General features: G+C 47.6%; 1 protein-coding gene across 1 annotated transcript in view; it reads right to left on the bottom strand.

The window, feature by feature from the left end:
* The window catches only part of fy (fuzzy planar cell polarity protein-like protein), a 39967-nt gene extending 21119 nt beyond the window's left edge, over positions 1–18848 (bottom strand). Inside the window, exon 1 of the mRNA XM_037421123.2 lies at positions 18562–18848. Within this exon, the coding sequence (XP_037277020.2) occupies positions 18562–18711 (150 nt within the window). The 5' untranslated portion in view covers positions 18712–18848. The remainder of the gene's footprint in view (positions 1–18561) is intronic.
* Between the last annotated feature and the right edge of the window lie 1308 nt (positions 18849–20156).

Here is a 20156-nt window from a genome sequence, read left to right as displayed (position 1 = left end):
GGTTAACCTCCCTGCCTTTCCTTGCATCTTTATCTCTCTCTCTCTCTCTCTCTCTCTCTCTCTCTCTCTCTCTCTCTCTCTCTCTCTCTCTCTCTCTCTCTCTCTCTCTCTCTCTCTCTCTCTCTATCTCTCTCTCTCTCTCTTTCTCCAACACCCCCCCCCCTTCATCATATTTTTACTTTTAGCATCGATTCGAAACCACGCTGACAAAACTGTATATATTGTGCATGTGTTTCGACCTCTCCTCATCTAAAACCGTGCTCAGAAACGGAGCCTTTCTATTTTCCCATAGGGAGCCGACTCAGTTGCGCCTGATGTTCGTGGAAGTATGCAAACGTCGAAATTCGAAGTTAATTTGCGCGATTAAAAGTACACTGGATGTCCATAATCATTTCAGCCAGTATTTTGGTATGCTTAGCTTCCCCCCCCCCTCCCTGCCTGTTTACGAAAGAGAGAGAGGGGAGGGGGCAAAGTAAGGGCACGGACGTTGCAAGCACCCCCTTACACATGTGCAACTGACGCCTCTGCCCGTATTTGCGAAAAAAAATGTTCGTATTTATTTATTTTTATTTCAAGGTACCTTAAAGGCCCCAAGGGGGACATAGAGTAAAGGGGGAGGGGGGCAATGCACAAAATATATGTACCGCTGTAAAATAGTGCACATAACGTACAGAGATGCCAACCAATCACTGCGGTTGGCATTTTACTTGCGAGTTGAGTTAGGTCGGTCGACCAACGGCGAACAGCGTTCACACACAAACAAAAAGATACGTTCATTAAATCGCTGGCTTTTCGTTGCGGCGACTTTCTTCACCTTCTTTAAATGATTGAAATACATACTTTGGAACACACTTTTTTGATATACAGGGCTGACGGATTGTACAAAAAGTTTTAAGATTTACTAATTCAGTAGGAAAAAAGGAGAATTAAAATTAGCAAGGGGTACCAATGTGCACAAGAAAACGTGACCAACTTGACCAAGCAACTTGCCTCTTTCTTCATCAATTTGAATGCTAATTTCTGCCGGTATACGTTTTTATGTGAGCAGTCTGATGGCAGGCTTATTTAGAAGCCATACTTTCGACACGGCTATACTTTTCGTCTAGAGCGTTGGATTTAGAGCTGATGCATTCAGCGTTCACCCATCGTTAATACAAAAAAGACTCCATGGAATTTCTTTTGTCTCGCATAGGAGCGAGAGAGAGAACACAACTTTATTGTCGTCAGACTTAAGGAGGCAGGTGATCTGCCAGGCTGAACCTGGTATATAGAAATGGGTTCTGTATACGGTGAAAATGTGGTTAGCCTGAGCACCACGCATGATTTACCTTGAGCGAGCCTTTTCCAGTACTTCTTTATAAGCATTGAACACGGACGACAAAACAGGGAGCGAAAGGAAACGAGCACAAGGCAGTAACCATAACTCACTACAATATGTGGTCATTCATATGTGCAACAGAGACCATTCATTAGCATTCATTTTGAAACACAACATTGTGATTCATTTACCCGACTAAAGTGTACCTTAGCTGCACGATAGTACAAAGAAGGCCGTGCGGATGCAGATCATATTTCATCGCATCGCCGCGTTCTTGCGCATGCAAGTGCTCGAGACAAAAAAGCAAACGATGAACCTTAAGAACAAACCGACGATGAACTACGATACCTCCTTCGAAGCACCGATACAAGTCCGAGAAAGTACGTACGAGGGGTATAGGAGATTGGCGGCACGTGTAGTGTGACCTGTTCGTAGGCCGAGAAGTATGCCTTCATCGCGGCTGATATACTTCGCTGCATTCTTCCTCCATCACTTCCTCCCCCTTTCCATCCTTCGCTGCTACTTAAGTGCTTGGACCGTCGGGCTCGCTAGCTCACTAATTAGTAGCGCGAGGCGACAGCGAACGACCGTCCGTTGCCTGCATTGTTGCCATGGTATATAAGGAGGTTGGAGGAGGGCGGATGGGGGGGGGGGGGGCAATCGACGCCGCATATTGTACTTTTTTTAGAAACAGCGACCCCCAACCGCTCCGTCGCTTGGAATCGTTGTTTTGAAGGCATGACGCCGATAGAACAAGATCTGAAATTGCGATTAAAAATAGGAGTATCGGTTGCCTGTATAGCGCACGTGTTGCACACGCGCGAAGGCATTCGATATTCTCCACCCAACACCCATGCATCTTTTTTCGCCTGATGCCGGCATGGTAATTAAATTATAGTGCATGATCTTATATCGACTGATATCTCCATCTCCTCTTTATTCTTAGTTTTTTTTTCTGCCTTACACTGTCGGTTTAGTGTTGTTTATTAACACCTGCCGACAGGGTCACTAACCTCTACAGAAAAAAAATATACACAAAATGGTAGACAATATAGTAGCGGAGTCCCTTAGAAGTTCACAGATAGAAGTCAGCGTCGTTAGAGGCGCTGAGCTGAATTCTTCATTACCTTTTGTCGGCGAAATCACGAATAAGTAAACATTCATCGTGCGTTCGCAAGGACAGATGCATGGAGCCCTTTTCTCACTTTACCCGCCACGGTGGTCTATAGTGATTATGGTGCTCGGCTGCTGCAACCCGATGGTCTCAGCTTCGAATCCATGACCACGGCTGGTGCATTTCGATGGGGGCAAAATGCTATAGAAGTTTGTGCGCTTAAATTTAGGCGCGCATTGAAGAATCCCGGCCATCGAAATTTCCGAAGTCCTCCTCTCTCAGAATCATGTTGTGGTTTTGAGACGTAAAGCGGTAACGATTGTTATTACGATTCTTACTTTCTCGTGTAAGTAAACATAAAAGCGCCTTCCCCTGTAACATCATTTCAAGTGCAAGCAATATAGAACGAAACAACCGAGGTACATTCGCTCCAACATATGCATACAATCCGTTCTTCAGTCGTCTTCGGTGTGTCTCCATGCACGAGCCAAGCGGAAGCGGCGCTGACCATGCACGCACGAGGACGCCGTGTATACATGCATATTTACAAGCGAGGAAGTTACGCAGGCAGGAAACCATTCTTCCTCCTTCGTGGAGTGCGCAAGTGACGGTACCTGCACCGATAACGATAACCGGTAATTTTCCCGCGGTGGAAGACGCACCGACGACTCGCTAATGCGAAGCGCGCACGGCAATCTCTCTTCCGTGCGGCAGATCATGCCGCCGCCGCCGCTGTTGTCTAGCTGCAAGGCGGGAGGTCGCGCGGGGGTCGGCTGGCTCCGGGAGGTCAAAGGTCGAGCGGCGCAGCGATAGGCCATTACCCGAGCACGCGCAGGTTTATTAAAGATGGAGAGGCTATCCGACGCACCACGCGCGGCGCCATTGCTAACCTGTACAGACTAACAAAGTCACTTTAGAAGCACGATCTAATCTGGATCAACTTAGTTCCTATTTAGGAGTGGTGGAATTCTCCGTCGAAATTTCGTTGCGTAGAAGAAAGCTTTCATCGATTTGAAAAGAACAGGGTTTATGATAGCTTGATAAGTGTATACACAGTCCTACGAGGGCTCCTCTCGCTTGCGCGACCAGCTGGACGTGGCGCAGAAGCGTCAGTTGCACCTCTTCCTCCGAGCTATGGCGAGGAGTGACTGCCACATAAAGTCTTCTATTATTTATTTATTTATTTATTTATTTATTTATTTATTTTATTTATTTATTTATTTATTTATTTATTTATTTATTTTATTTACGCCATACCCACAGCGCCACATGGCAGTACAGTGGGGGCGGGGGGGGGGGGGGGGTGCAAAGAAAAATTTAAAGCATACAGTTGGTTACAATCGCTAGCAGCATCAGGAAAACAAATACATATACAAGAAGATCACGAGTATACACTAATGTGCACCATAGTGAATCATTGTGCAAAAATAAAAGAAACAAGATTGTAAGTAAACAAGAATACATTAATTTAACAATGAAGTGTATTATAGTGATAAAAGCATAATCACATGAACAAGAATGTACAATAAATATCCTCATCCTATACGAAATTCAGGTTGCCCGGTCTTTTACATATATACAAGCCCGCGAGATGTGGTAGAGAGTCGAAGCGAGCCACGACATCGGGGAAAATTTCGCCCGTATAAAAAAATTGAAAAACATTTCTGCGATGCAGTAAACTTGGATAAGTTTGAACCTTGCGGAAGTTCACTGCATTTTCCCCTTCGTGGTGTCGCATATTTTTACCGTGCGTAGTTTTTGATAAATTTTCAATTATATATATATATATATATATATATATATATATATATATATATATATATATATATATATATATATATATATATATATATATATTGCCAGCCTTGAATGCCATACTATAGAATGAGAATGCCAGACTCCTTTAGCCTTGAATTCAACACTGTATATAGCGAGATTATGATGACCGAAAAACGCATAACATGATCCATTTCGACGATCCCGTATACAATAATTTTGCTACGCGTATAATAACCAAATTAACAATCGCAATCTGCTCCAAGTGAGGGAGACCTCAGAAAAGCTTGCCCATTGTGAGAATGAATCTCCCTCACTCCCGTTCCGTTTCCGTGTTCATACGCACTACACAGGTAGGGGGCAGCCAGTCACTAGTATATATCTTATCATACTCGTATGCTCCACGTATACACGCGTGTTTTTACGTGTCCAAGTCACTTATCTCTCCCTCCCTCTTTTTTTCATATCTCATTGCTACATGTTTAGTTTTACAAGAAACGTGCGTATAATTCAATCAGCATGAAAGATAACCGAAATCGCTGCCAGATAGTACGCGCCTTCGAAGAATCAAGGGGACATGAAAGGCGAATCCAACGCGTGCGTATATATATATAGACATCGACTCGGGTTCACACAGGATGATCGCGGAATGTAATTGAGGTCAATATCGGGCGTGCGATGAGCATGCATACGCCGAAACAGGGCGCGAAGATCAGCCGCGGCTCAGCTCGATCGACTGCTATACGTCGATTGCGTATACGCTACACGCTTACGCACGCGATTTCGCGCGCGTATACGCGAGTGTGAACGCGCGTGTGTGCGTGCGTGTATAGCAGCGAAACTCGCAGCGATCCCGTTCTGCCCGCTGTGGATAATGGTTCATTCGTCTTCCAAAGTCAGCGCGCGCGGCGGTGCATCTCGTGTATAAGGTCAATCCAGTGCGCGCTCCGCCGAACTGGACCACACGGTATACACGCAAGAAACTGAAGCCCCGGCGTCTCGTGCGCTTGCAGCATGCATGCGTGCCCGCTATCATTAAGCGAGGCGTGCCCTGTTTACCCGAAATTCTTCCTTCTTCCGTCTGTTTGTGGTGTTGCTCTCCTATACTTTATTTCATTTCTTTCGTACGTATACGTCTCTCGCTGATTACCATGCCGATGGGAATGCCCCGAGGTGGTGGGTGCCCTCCATTCTGACCGATGCGGCGCCGGCCGGCGGATCATCCTCTATATAAAGGCGTCACGGCGCATATCTCTTCCTTGCTTCGTCTTACAGTATCCGTTTTATATATATAGGGTCGCTTCTGGCGATGCCTAACGTACCTAATCGCAAATTTCTTTCGCGTTGTTAGCGCATACGCAAGATAAGCCTCTCGCCAGCGACTAGTTTCTCAGAGCCAAAATTAATAATAATAATACTTAATAATAATAATAATAATAATAATAATAATAATAATAATAATAATAATAATAATATCAAAAATATGCAACTTAATCTCGAAATGATTGCATCTCAACAACATGCACAGCCCCGGACGCGTAAAATTGCTCGGATCCTATATCCTATACCAGCGCATATATAGAGGAGGCGACGCACCGACGGGAAGGGCAATTTTTCGGCCACTTTAATTCACTCCAATTTACGCCGTTACGCCCACACTATACAGCTAAAGACAACAATTAATGCTTTCTGTGTTTTTCCTGGCCCAATTGTGAGTTGTATTCATTTAGTTCTTTTTAAGAAAGGGCTTAGGCATGCGCATGGTTAACTGGACCATTAATTGAGCCTCTTTTTTTGGTATGTAGCTTGTGCGAGGAAAAGCAAGACCGGGCTCTTTTATACAGCTCGCGCTTTCTAAACAGCATGACGGTTTGTATTGATATGAATCACTGGTATATTTACATAACACGCTTCATTCGGTAATATGTTCTTGAAGCCCCGCAAAATTCCTGTCTTTTCTGCGGCTTGCTGCTGCAATGTTGTGCGAGCAGCGCATTTGTCTTTTTTTTTCTTTTCTTTTTACATAGTCTCCCGAAACAGTGGTTGCTTGTGTTAGTCACCTCTTTGTAAGTTTAACATAATATAGTTATATTCTGTTCTTACGCGAGCCTATTCAAAAACTGCGCGTTCTGGATTCACACGATCAGTTTGGGAACTTGAATCTCTCCAAACGTACACACATGGTATAGTTTGGCAACATGACACGTATGCATATGGGAAGTGTTGGGTTTTGCGTTCATACTGAGCGCGTTTAGCATTCGGAGTGGTTCACACCATAGCAAGGCAAGACTCAAGCAGTTTGCGTTTTAACATATATACTCTCTGGCATCTCCCCAGCTATTTCGCTTTCCCAGTATTGCGGCTACGGCTTATACGTACCGTGACCCGCTGATACACCTGGAACATTGTAGTATCTCCTAATTCAGTCTCGCGCCACGAAAACCTAAATAACTGGTAAATAGCTATAACGCACTAACTATAGCTAACTATATATATCGTAGACCGATGTTGGGGTTGGCGCCACGAGCGAGATTGTTACGGTATACTGTCCGTATATATAGATACTTTCCGCACACAAGCGACGTGCTGATGAACACTCCCGCCCGGCAGTTCTTTCGCGTTTCGGTATGTCCTACCCAGCGGTCACGCCATCTATACGCGTCTCGAACAGTCGTGCTTGGACGGCCCCATTCGCGACCGTCGTCGAGCACGCCACGCCCCCTGTCGCCCTGGACCACGAGAGCCGCTCTCATTCCCAAGCCTCCACTGGTCTTCGTGCTTGCGATATAAATAAGAAACAAAACGTGAGCGGTGGCTCGCTGTAATAAACAGCCCGATTGCCATCACGTTATCCTACAATGCAGGTGCACGCTCTACAGCCGTCGATGAGCCAATCGCTCGCGGCTTTTTGACATCGGTGGAGCGGCACTTCGTTTAGTTAGCTCACTGGCTTCTTACGCGAGAACATTCTCCGAACTGATTCTTTGGATAGATCGTGCACTGAGACTGACCCCGTTTGGAAATGCACAGCTGGGTACATTCACGAATGGTCTATTTGATGTTCGCTCGCGCGAGCTCACTAAGTGGTCGTCTCCGTTTGATGCGGATAACGCGCCTTTAATTCCAGACCACTGGGGGGCGATAATGATAACAACTGGTTCTAGATTGATTGATATGTGGGGTTTAACGTCCCAAAACCACCATTTGATTATGAGAGACGCCGTAGTGGAGGGCTCCGGAAATTTCGACCACCTGGGGTTCTTTAACGTGCACCCAAATCTGAGCACACGGGCCTACAACAGCCCCGCCTCCATCGGAAATGCAGCCGCCGCAGCCGGGATTCGAACCCGCGACGTGCGGGTCAGCAGCCGAGTACCTTAGCCACTAGCCCACCGCGGCGGGGCATACAACTGGTTCTAGATTCGGTTCTCCTGTACTGGACGGCACGCGCAATTATGCGAGAACGGCTTAGCGTATACACAGGCAACCGGTTTTCAATGAAGTTGTACATGTGTATAGGCCGGGCCATCAGCTCCCGTGTTAGTCGTGTTGTTCGTATCTGTTTCACGGTTACCGAAATTTTCTGGCGTTCCAGTTATCACGACGTCGAACAGCCAGCTATATAGTCGTGCCACTCTATTCACAGAGTACAGTGCACGGAATTCGCGCTGTGCATGGGCGGTGTGAATGGAAGTGGGCCTTCCATTGGTTTGCACCAGCCAGGGTGGGCAAAAATAACTCAAGCAACAATCGCTCGAGTTGCTAGTTCCCACGATTTCGACCTGGTGTATACCGAAAGGTTTCCTCCTCCTCGGGCGTTCTTTGAGAACTCGAAGGGGCTTTATCGTTCCCATTCGCTTTTCGGCAGCAGCGGACGCGCTTCTATTTATCTTCTTTCGTAGAAGAAGAGGATGCACTAATTAACTAGATTTACACGCGCTCTTATTCGTCGAGCGCCCCCAGAGCCCGCGTATAGCGACCATTAGAGCAAATTTTCGCACAATGCCGTGCAACAAGTATATGCGATGAACAACGGCGTATGTACAATGCAACAAAAACAACTTCCGTCACATCCTCTTTTTCTTTCTTTCTTTATCTTCCTCTATTTTTTTTTTTTCGGGAAACTTCGTATTCGCGTACACGAAGAAAAACTAAATAGGTACGGCACACACACACACACAGCGCCTGAAGAGGATTCGCTCCAGAGGACAGCAAATAGCCAAGACGCTACTCGGCGCACACTGAGCGCGCAAACGAGCACGTCGGCGCGCTGATTATTATAGGAAATGCGCCGAGGCAGGCATGCGGCGACCGTTCTCGGTCGCCTCCCACGCCCTCCTCGCTCACACCGGACAGTGGGCAGTGGCGTAGAGGAGAAGGGCAACGTCCAGCGCGGACGTTTACGATACCTCGTCGGACCAAGCCGGCAGTCCCGAAGGAGCGAGCGAGTCTGGACGGGGGCTTCTCATGCCTGCACTCGTCGATTCACACGAGAATCGCTCAAGCGTCGACTGACTGCTCAGCGGCATCGTCGTCGGCGGCGGAGTCGCTCGCCGCGCAGAACGACTTCACGAAAGGCGGCGGCGGCGAAACGGAGGAGGAGGAACACGCTTCCCAACTACGTCGAGTTCCCCCCCCCCCCTACGTCTTGCCCTTTCTCCACACACGCACTTGCCTCTAGCTTCTGTAACTATGTGCAAACGGATAAGTGCGTGACCGTATATGAGCATATGAGCGCTGCGCGTATAGCAGTAACAGTATTCTCACGCGGAGTCGACGATCTTTTCCGACCGAGCTGTGGACACACGTATACTGGCGCCTGCACCGGCCACTGCCCGCGCGTTTCCCAGGTTCCGTCACCGAGTTTATCTTTGGTGTTTTGTTTCGTTATACTACTCCGTTTCATTTTGGTTCTTTGACGTGACTGTTTTACCTGCCCTTCCCGGGACCTATTCTTTTGTCTCCACTCAACTTGCCCCCCCCCCCCCCCTCTGTAAGTCCTTTGTCTATAGGCGAGAGCGAACTCGTCCCGAACTGCCCTGCTGCTGGCTGTCGTGGAAAGCGCCATATATGTGCTGTCGTTGACAAAAAGTGCGCGGGACTGATTGCCGCGGACGTGAGTGGAATTGACGAGGCGTTGCCGCACGCTTGTTTTCTCCTGCACGGCAATGCGAAGACAGACAGCCGCGAAGATCGAATGGTATATATAGAGAGCCAAAATACTTGCCCGAGAATGAAATATACCAGGGGGAAATTAAACAAAAAAAAATGGGGAGAGATAACGCTAGTAAACATCCGTATTGCCGCAGTGTTGTCTGTCTATGTATCGTTCGCCAAGGCACGTTATTTCAAAACTTAGACGGCCTATAGCGCCCAGTGCAATGACTTCGCTGTTGGAGGAAATAACTGAGCACCTCCTGGGCCATGGTGGGGCACAGAAGGTGCTATTGGTCGAGTTGCTGCGTTTCAATTATAAATATAAAACAACGCTTAAACACGAGATTAAAAAAAAAAGTGACTTCATTTGTCCCGGGTGTCAAAAGTTGTTTTATATTTATCATGGCGATGCTATATATACTTCACTGTCACTCCTCGGACCGTGGGAGAGCGCATCACAATTACGAAAAGCAACAACAGCGTTGCTGAAATTACTGAAGGGTACTGACTGACCACACGTGACGTCAAGCACAGAAGAACAGTGGCCGTCCTCTTTTTTTTCCCCTAAATTTTTCGTACGCGATTGGGAACAATGCAGCCGTCATAACATACGGCGTGGCAGACATTAGTACAAGCACGTGTGGCTTGTGCATTTCGATCGAGCGACTGTGCGACAGTCTGCCGTGTATAAGATTTGACGCGATTGATTGATTGATATGTGGGGTTTAACGTTTCAAAACCACCATATGATTATGAGAGACGCCGTAGTGGAGGGCGCCAGAAATTTCGACCACCTGGGGTTCTCGAGGGTGCACCCAAATCTGAGCACACGGGCATTTCCGCCTCCATCGGAAATGCAGCCGCCGCGGCCGGGATTCGAACCCGATTTGAAGCGACCCTGAGGGTCTCCTAACCTGCAGGGCATATATAGCTTACGCCAGGAACTCGGTGCGCACAGCTTCCAAAAGTAGGCCAGCAACGTCCCGAATCGATCACGAAGGCCCTCATCGTCGGCACGCTTGCTGCGCCGAGTTCGTTCCTCTTCTTCGCCCGGATTCGGGGAGTTGTTTCAGCGCCGCGGAGGAGAGCAGTCGTCCGAAACGTCGGCGCGTCGCGCACTTGCGCGGCCGGGCGTTTCGCAATCGCGCCGCTTAATCGATACGGCTTGAAGTACGAACGCCTGCCGGATACTGCTCGCCTCGGAGACGTTTTAGGGACGAAGCTCCTTATAACGGCACCCATTCGTCCCCCGTAGTATGTAACAAGTATAACATTTTGACATCCAAGGTGGTGCCGGTGAGAGACTTCTTCTGTGCGTTGTTGAACAATAAAAAATAGTGCTCAATGTACATGCCAATGGCTGCTAATGGGGAATGAGAGACAGGAGCATTTGGCTTTTAGTTAACGCGCAGGCTGCGATCACCATTAGCAGTCATTGGCATGTACATTGAGCACTATCTGACAAGAAAGGGTTGCTACGTTATACTCGCTGGGTGTAACCTCCTTAGCTTTAGAAAGGTTTAGCGAGCGTTGAGCCGCAGTGCCATGAATACAATGAACTTGTATATACCATGAATGAACTCGAGGTGGTTAAATATGGGAAGTAGATACGAAGCGCAAGCCGTAAGAAAGTAAAAGCAGAATTCTCCGCCTCTCATTTCCCATTAGCAGCCATTGGCATGTACATTGAGCACTATCTGACTGAAAAAGTTTGCTACGTCATACTCGCTGGGCGTAACCTCCTTCGTTTTCGAAAGGTTTAGCGAGCGTTGGGCCGCATAGCCATGAATATAGTGAACTAGTATATACCATGAACTCGAGGTGGTTAAAGGTGGGAAGTAAACCCGAAGCGCAAGCCGTAAGAAAGTGTGCGTGTGCCACCTCCCGTTTAGTCCTTGGAATGTCCGCTAGATGGCGGTGCTTCTATATGCAGAATATATGATGAGAAGATGCCAGATGGTGGTACTTGGAGTGCTGAATAGATGGACGAACGGACACATAGACAGATGCATGGATGGACGCATGAACGGACGCAGGCGCGGCTGCATGGACGAACGCAGGGACGGTCACACTGACGGACGCATGGACGGACGGAAGCAAGAACGAATGGACGGACGAATTCTTCGCGCCACTCTCCATCATTCACCCCGTGGATATGCTGCCATTTTTTTATGAGAACCGGGCGCCCGTAGCCACGCTTCTTTCTCTTTTTTTGTTTGTACATTTATTTATTTTACAGCTTGGCTGCGTTTGTCTACCCATGGTCAACGTCATCATCTTTGTAATAGTAGTATACGCGTATATAGTATAGTAGTGGTAGTACTATAGGCGTCACGCAAGTCAAGTGATGAGGGAGAGTCTAAGGAAAATAAATAAATGACTGTAACGAAGTTATTATGATGCTAAATTATGATGATTACGCACGTGATCTTGCTACCCAGTTGCATACACTCCGCGCGCTTCTCTGTGCAATGCTCTTCACAGCTTAATACTGAAGGACTTTTTTCTTTCCTTCCTTCCTTCCTTCCTTCCTTCCTTCCTTCCTTCCTTCCTTCCTTCCTTCCTTCCTTCCTTTCTTTCTTTCTTTCTTTCTTCCTTCCTTCCTTCCTTCCTTCCTTCCTTCCTTCCTTCCTTCCTTCCTTCCTTCCTTCCTTCTGTCTTTTTTTTGCATTACTTCTTTCTTTCTTTCTTTCTTTCTTTCTTTCTTTCTTTCTTTCTTTCTTTCTTTCTTTACTTTTTTCAGCAAACCAATCGTTGATCACTTTCGTCTGCATTCCTTGTCGGAACCAAAGCAATAAAGCACTCACCAGTTTCAGTTCAATAAGGACAACATTCAGTAAACAGTACGATATACAAGGAATATGCAGAATATCACTAACTCAACATCTGAACGCATCAAGCAGTTGTTGACAAAGATAAATCTATGTGCACTAATAAATAAGGGAGTCGTTGCTGTACGGTTGCTGAATGTGACTGCAGCCTGCCAAACTGCAACGGGACCATGAAAAATATCGGGCTTGAGAACTCTTCGTAAAGTTTTCTGAATGAATGAATTACTGTCGGCAGGAGACTGTCTCTAGTTTGCGCATTCGACGCTCTCCATTCAGCGGTGTCGTCCCGCTTCGCGACCAACGAGAGCTTCCGCGTGGCAAGCCGTAATCTAATGAACGCCGGGGGCCGCAGTTCGCGCACATCCCATTGTCGCGACGTTATATCCCGAATGTCCGTCCCCGCTCCTCTCTCACACTGCAGTTGTAATAGGAGAGATTTGCGTCACACGTGTTTCTTATTACCGCTCTCGCCTTCGTCGGCACTCCTTTCCGTTTCACTCTCTTCTCTTCCAACTCTCTCCCTCTCGCATCTCCAACTAGCATTGTGAGCCCCCCCTGGCGCGTCCCGCGTCGTTAGTCGTGTTGTTTCTGTTTGGTTCTTGCAGAACGCGTTCCTGCGCGTCACCGAGCCACAGAGAGTCGACCGGGAGTCGAGGGAGAGGGTGCAGTCCGGGGGAGGGGCAGGGTCACTTCCTGGCATTGTTTTCGGCGTGCCGCTGCCGAGCGAACTATTTGGGGCGGTGTGCACTTGCAGCGATGAAGCTGCTGGCTGTGCACGCGAGCTCTCACAGGCTCGTCAGTGCTACACCCCCCCCCTCCCCATTTCCATACACACAGACACATCGGCATTCTTTGCTTCTCAGGATTGTGTCTCGGCGTTGTTCTTCGTACAGCTACGAGAGCTGTGCGAAGAGGGAAAGAGAGAGTTGGTCACGCCTTCGCGCGTCTGCACACAGAAAGTAAATCGCCGCAACACTCGCATATGCCAGTGAACCTGAACTTTTTCTAGGGTGCCTGCCCACGGGTTCGCATTACCTGCACACTATACTTCGTTCACTTTTCCTATTCCCGACATTACAACGGCTTAGACCTTGTGATCCTACCTACTCTTACCCGCAGTTTTCTCTCTCATAAGCTTTGTCCAGCGCCCTTCCAGAGTCCAGATTCCGAGATAAACATTTCCTATGCGCGAAAGCAACAACAACAACAACAAAAAAGTAGGCCGTATCGGGAAATGAGAAAGACAAGCAATCAAGTGCCCGCGTAGTCGTGGGTGGCGGTTGCGTAGAATCCGCGAGAAGACACCGCAGGGGTCGAGGGCCACTCTCTCCCATGGTATTCGCGTGCTCGGCTCGCAGGGATTTTCCGGATGGGAATTCTGGAGAGAGCACGAAGATGCTTCGAGATCCTTTCACGCGATACACAGGAGCTCACGCGACCTTTCGAGTTTGTTATTGCGACGTCTAGCGGCCGGTGACGTCCAAGCTGTGCTCACAGCTGTATATAACTGTCAACAGTGGTTCACGTCACTCAAATCCCCTCCAAACCAACGCTGTGAAGTAACCCATCGCCCCGTCGCGGTGCGTGTAGTGGAAAAAGTTAAACACCAGCAACCCACTTGACTTTGATCTTTCTTTGCGCTTCGTCCTCCATTATCCCACCGCGCACCCTGAACAGGCTTCGATTTATGTTCCACTTTCTATCACTTTTTTTCATATCAATGCGTTGTATTTTTGAACCGTTATATGATGTTTGTTTCTTAGTTCTGTATGAGCAGATGTTTGTCATCATAGTTTTTTTTTTGTACTTGTACGCGTAAACCACTACAATTGTGTAGGTACTGGCGTTTTACTTTGATGCACTAGTTCTTGATGGTGTAGCTCTACGTGACGTGTTTCCTTTCCTATTGTATCTTCATATTTGTTTCCTTTTTTTGTATCACCCACCCCTGCCTAGGCCTCATGTGTGACGCTGGCAGTACTTCTGAAATAAATAAATAAATAAATAAATAAATAAATAAATAAATAAATAAATAAATAAATAAATAAATAAATAAATAAATAAATAAATAAATAAATAAATAAGGTATTCGGCTGCTGACCCGCAGGTCGCGGGATGGAATACCGGCTGCGGCGGCTGCATTTTCGATGGAGGCGAAAAGGCTGTAGGCCCGTGTGCTCAGATTTAAGCACACGGCGAAGAATCCCACGGGGTCAAAATTTTCGGAGCCCTCCACTACGGCGTCTCTCTTAATCGTATGGCGGTTTGAGACCATAAGCCCCACGTATCAATCGAAGTAGCGCATCAAACTCACTGACCCTCATATAGGAACATCATTACGAGTTTACAGAACCAAACTGTTTAGTAAACGAGGACAGAAAACGCGTACGGAGACCACTAATAACTTTTCATTAGCTACATCCTACAAGATTGGCGTATATTGACCCTTCAAGCGCGATTTACGGTAAGCTGTAGATGAATGCGCCGAATTTCAAATAAAATTGCGACAGGCGTTGGGCACTCAATTGCAACGAAATATGCGCACATAGAGACTCTGATTATTTTTTTTCTTTTCTGGCTGATTTGTGATTTCTCTTCCTTTTTTGTTTTCGTATTAGTGATGACATCCCAGCTCTCATGATTATTTATAAATTATAAAAAATAACGTTTATAGCACTTTAATGGTTTTCTACATATCGGAAGAGCCATGAAAATTAAAGCATAATTCAGTACAAATTTATGCGCATCATAAGCACAACTACATCACCCACTCGACATACACGCAAGGGATAATTATCAGCTGCCATCATTACGAGAAGCACTCGTTTTTTGTTTTTGTTTTCACGATTTCTTCTGCCAGTAGCACATCGAAAATGCAATCAAACTTCGCATAGTGTCGTTGGCGAAGCAATCACTTTAAATATCCACACCGCCAATCAAACTAATGAGACTGGACATGAAAGTGGCTGTCTTTACCGAAAGCTCAATGTATATTGCTCTTTATTTGCTATAACTTGTCAACACTCAAAAACGTATGCGTAAATAGCGTTATTATACACGGCACCTAAAGGGGACTCAAATCGTGCCTCCGCAATCCTTAATCTTATTTAGGAATGCATGCAGGCGAGCCTGCAGAAAGTTCGCAGCGAATAGTGACAGTGCATGTCATGCGACAAAGTATCTCTACAACAATTATATATATAGTCTACTCGTTTAGCGCCGTAAAAGTTGCCCCGCCGCAGTGGTCTAGTGGCTAAGGCACTCGGCTGCTGACCCGCAGGTCGCGGGTTCGTATCCCGGCTGCGGCGGCTGCATTTCCGGTGGAGGCGGAAATGTTGTAGGCCCGTGTGCTCAGATTTGGGTGCACGTTAAAGAACCCCAGGTGGTCGAAATTTCCGGAGCCCTCCACTACGGCGTCTCTCATAATCATATGGTGGTTTTGGGACGTTAAACCCCACATATCAATCAATCAATCAGCGCCGTAAAAGTTAGCGATTAGCGAGACGGAGCTGCTAATCGTATGACGCGGGCCACGATCAGCGACATGCGAGGTCTGAGGCGTTCGAGTTTCGCCGTTAGCTATCTATAAAGGCTGCTGCGCTCTAAGTTAAATGGATGGGCAGAACAGAACAAGAAAGTATCCATGGTTGGGAATGGGCTGCACTCACATCGGATCGCACATTCCCATTTCTTCTTTGCTTCTTTTCTGCAGTACAGTGGTGTAGATAAGCGTACGGTGACAAAATGGCGCTGCATATTTATTTTCTATATAGCCTTTAAATTGTTTCTTACACCAACCTTGCGTTCGCACTCATGGCCCTTCTTTTTTTTTTTTACTTTTGGTAGTCTAGTACTGGTTTTCTTCACTTCTATTTATGATTATTTTATAGCAGAGTGAAAAAAAAAATGGCGTTAAAAATTGCACACAGTGCAACGTACCTACGCCATCAACAACCTATAATTTTCCGCCTAGAGTGAGTGCTCTGAAAAAAAATATTGCTTCGGGAACGAGATCTCGTTTATGACACTTAATTTGACAAGTATACAGCCACGACGACGTCTGTGTAGAGCACGCAGGGGCAGCCGGTTTTTGCTCTGTGGGGTGAAACCTTGAGATAGTTTCGGGCTCAGAAGCGGTGTATCAGGAGAATTCGTGTCCTAGTTGCGAAGCTGACCACATCATAGCCCGATACTGCCTCAAGGTTTCGCCCCACAAAGCAAAAACCGGCTGCTTGCGTGCTCTATACAGAGACGTGGCAGCGGCTGTATATACATTACTGGTCCACGTTTTCCATGTTCATCTCCAATCGCGTCTAGCATATAGAGCGATGCAATTTAATCCGAAGAACGATAAACAGCTCGCAGTGCCAAACCATTGGGCCTCGTCAATGTTCTTTCTTCCCGGGAACGCGCGGTCTGTGAGGAACGACCTCCTGCTTAGCGCAAGGACCCCCCATAGCGTTTTCGCACGAGCGTGAACGACACGTGCGGATTTGTATACACACGAAACGTATGCACAAGCTTTATGCACGCTCGTTGAAGGCAGCGGCGTCGTTAGTGCGCTAACACGAGTAAACAGTTCCTTGAAAGAGGCCAACTGCGAGGCACAGCTGCTTGAAGAGCGCCGCTGTCAAAATAAACGAACGTTCCGGGCATATAGCCGTGCGTGGGGTTCAGAGCCTTCCCCGTTGCGTCGAATGCAAAACAAAACAGGCTTCGAAACGGGCACAAAAATGAAAAAAAAAAGTAAGCGATGCTGTGCTTATCAAAACGTTTTACCCTTAGTTGCCGCGGCTTTTCCGGGAGTAAAAGTGGCAATAAACACTTTTTTGCAATGCAACATCAGGGGTCTTCGCCCACGGCCGGCATTATCGAATGAACGCTGTCTAACTGCACGACCTAACGCAAACAGTGAAACGGACCCCCAGAAAGAAATTCCCTTCATTCGTTCTAGCAGGTTAAACAATGGCGGGACAGGTCAAATTAGGTGAATATAGGGGGGGGGGCAAACTACCCCCATCATCGGTGGAGGGGAGGGGGGACGCATTCTGCCCCCATTATGCGCATGCGGTCTCGAGAGACGTGCTCAAAAGTTTCCAGCGAAGACATGTGGTGAGCGTAAACACGTTTATTACGCTGCCTTCGCACAAACGCCTCTCTTTCATCCCGAAACTCGACGCCGCTTGAGATCATACATGTCATGTTTACGTTTCGAAGCGTACGGTCTTTCTTGGTGTCGCGGGGTGGCATATACAAAGCCACTTTCCTTGAATGCAGAATAAAAGTTTCTTGGGGACGGGCGCCCTCGGGGGGGGGGGGGGGGGGGCAGACGTGTACAGCACAGTTAGTATTCACGCAGTGTGCGTTCCTTTGTTCTCTCGTATTTTCGCGCTCTTCCGTGTTCAGCAGCTTCTACGATGCACACAACGTGAACATTGCGCTTTACTCGACAACAAACAAAACTTGAACGTGTAGAACTTGTGAATACGTCTGGACGTGTGATGTGAGAAAGATCAGAATACAATAAAGCTTTTAAGGAAGCCAAGAGTGTCACCGCGCTTAAACGTGCTTATTCCTTGATGAGAGGACATTCGCGTCGAGTTGGAGTGCATGCACCTCTGCTGCACAGAACTGTTTTGTTTACGCATACCCAATAATGCTCTTTTTGGTGAGCGAAAAACGAGCCTGTTCGCTTCGCTCCATAAAAGTGACTAAAGCATTGCAGCGAGCCTCCATAAATGTGAAATGGCGACACTAAATCACTTTGGATAAGTTTACATGCAAGTCGCATTTAACAACAGGTTTCGCTTGCGATTGTCGTCGGCATTGCGAAAATGCACGAACGAACACGTGTGTCAGACAGCCGTGACGTTTCCAACGAGCTGCAATGCTGTCTTGCACTGCATAAAAGCATGCAACGCGAACTCAGTGCTGTTACAAGTACCCTCAATAATCCCGAGATGACTCACGAAGAGACTGTGGTCCATGCCACCGGGTTGTGCACCTGTACAGAAATCCACTACCTGGCCGAAGCGAAGCCGACGTACGCGTGACTTGTTGCGAAATGACATTTCAATGACGTCGTTGACAGGCAGTCGTTCAAGTTACGGAACTGAAAGCCAGTTCAGCCGATAGTGGCAAGCTGAAAAATCGGTTGGTTAAGGAATGCGATTGTACTCAGTAAAAGAAAAGCGCCAGCGCTACCTGGAAAGACGGAGGAAACGCCACCATCCCGTAGAGCAACAAGTCGACGTACCCGTCGGCGTTTTGGCGCTTTCGCCAGGTAAGCAGACCTCGTACGAATCCACAGCTTACATCAACCGTTAGTCAACAGCGTAATTGTCGATTGATCAGACATCACTCACCGGTTTGACGTCTCCTATTTTCCGCGTTAGTAGCGGTATTCCACCGTCGGCAGTCAGGGCGGCCAGGTGGCCGGCCATCTTGGGCCCCCGCGCTGGCGCATGCGCAGAGGGCACCGCCGTGGCGATCGCCGAGCGCGGGCGTTTACCCATGCCGCCGCCGGTCCGCCGAGTTCACTCCGCGCGAAACACGGGACGTTTCGGCAAGGAAAAGTTTCTACGCGTCCGTTGCATTCATGGAAGAGGTCTCAAAACACACAGCAGGCCACACTTTGTCGCTTCACAAATGATGTTTGCTCTTTGGAATCTCTACCACTATTGTAAACAGGAACGAAAGCGCTACTCAGTCGACACCCTCTGGCAGAGTGTAGCAGACGACAACACAAGAGGCGGATCAGCGCACTGCTGCGGAAAGGCCTCAGTGACGCTACAAAACTGTCACGCTTTCGCAGCGGCGTTTAGACGACGCGGGACGGGTTGCACTGTGACTTCAACGCACGTTGTCGGGAGCACGACTCCGAAAGCGAAATCCTCACTCGAAGGTCTGACGCCATAGCGGAGACAACTACCTACGCTGATGGCTCTCGCCGAGCGTGTATCGCGGGGAGCGTCTGCTCGCGCGCTCGCCTAAGTGCGCGCGCGGTGTCTGTGCTCCGCCCCCTAGAGCAAAAACGCGATTGGTTGAACATGGTCACGTGCAACTTTTTTGGCCAATAACAACAGTTTAAGTTCTCCCGCGGTTTTCGCGCGCCCATTTTTGACATCGGGACGACCGCCGCTGCATGCTCACTGTGTGGGAAGCTATGTCTCGCTGCCCAGATGTACAACAGAAAGATTTTTTTTTTGTAAACATGCTGTCGTGAAAACAGGTGATACCCTTTATTTTCTGATCAGCATTTCGCGAACATTTGATGTAGAATCTCAAGACCCGTTGCTTATTTCAAGTTTCGAAACTCTCATACCCAGCAGTACATTCTGTAGCCACAAATGAATCAGCAGACTCATATTTCACGACTCACGCTTAACATAAATATACCTGCTTTTTTGTTAAAAGGACATCCATGTCCATTAATAACTGAAGAAAAGAATTGAACGAGCCATTAATCCTTGCTGTTAAGAGGTGTCATTTCTCACTGCATCATTCTTTCACCCTTACATTAGCAACACAGTTGGTAAAGGATCACTGCCAGTGTATGTTTTCGTTCAGTCTTCTAAAGCTGTTGCTCAGCGCACTCCACGAGAAATGCTAGGGGCGTGCAATACCTTCGACTCAAGGAATAATTAAAATAGCGAAAACTCAAATTTCCTTTGATTCAACATCGGCAGTTTCACAGAGTCTTAACAGCCTGATCTTTCGGAAACCTTGTGCTACCATCTCCTCTAGTGAAAAAGACAGCCGCTCTTCCAAAGTTCATTCCCTTATCTGTATCAAAGTCTTCAGGCTCCGAAAAGAGCATGGCTCTCGACGCAAAGATGTTCGTCTGTATGGACCGTAGCGTGTTCAATCTCCACAATGCCCTGCTCCTTCAAGACGTGTTCAAGCACTCAATGCTGCGCCTGTATGGTGCGCGAGTCATTTGCGTCCCGCGTGACAGAGT

Source organism: Rhipicephalus microplus, chromosome 2 (assembly GCF_043290135.1).
Source record: "Rhipicephalus microplus isolate Deutch F79 chromosome 2, USDA_Rmic, whole genome shotgun sequence".
Lineage (NCBI taxonomy): Eukaryota > Metazoa > Arthropoda > Arachnida > Ixodida > Ixodidae > Rhipicephalus > Rhipicephalus microplus.
This window is presented reverse-complemented; position numbering and strand designations above follow the sequence as displayed.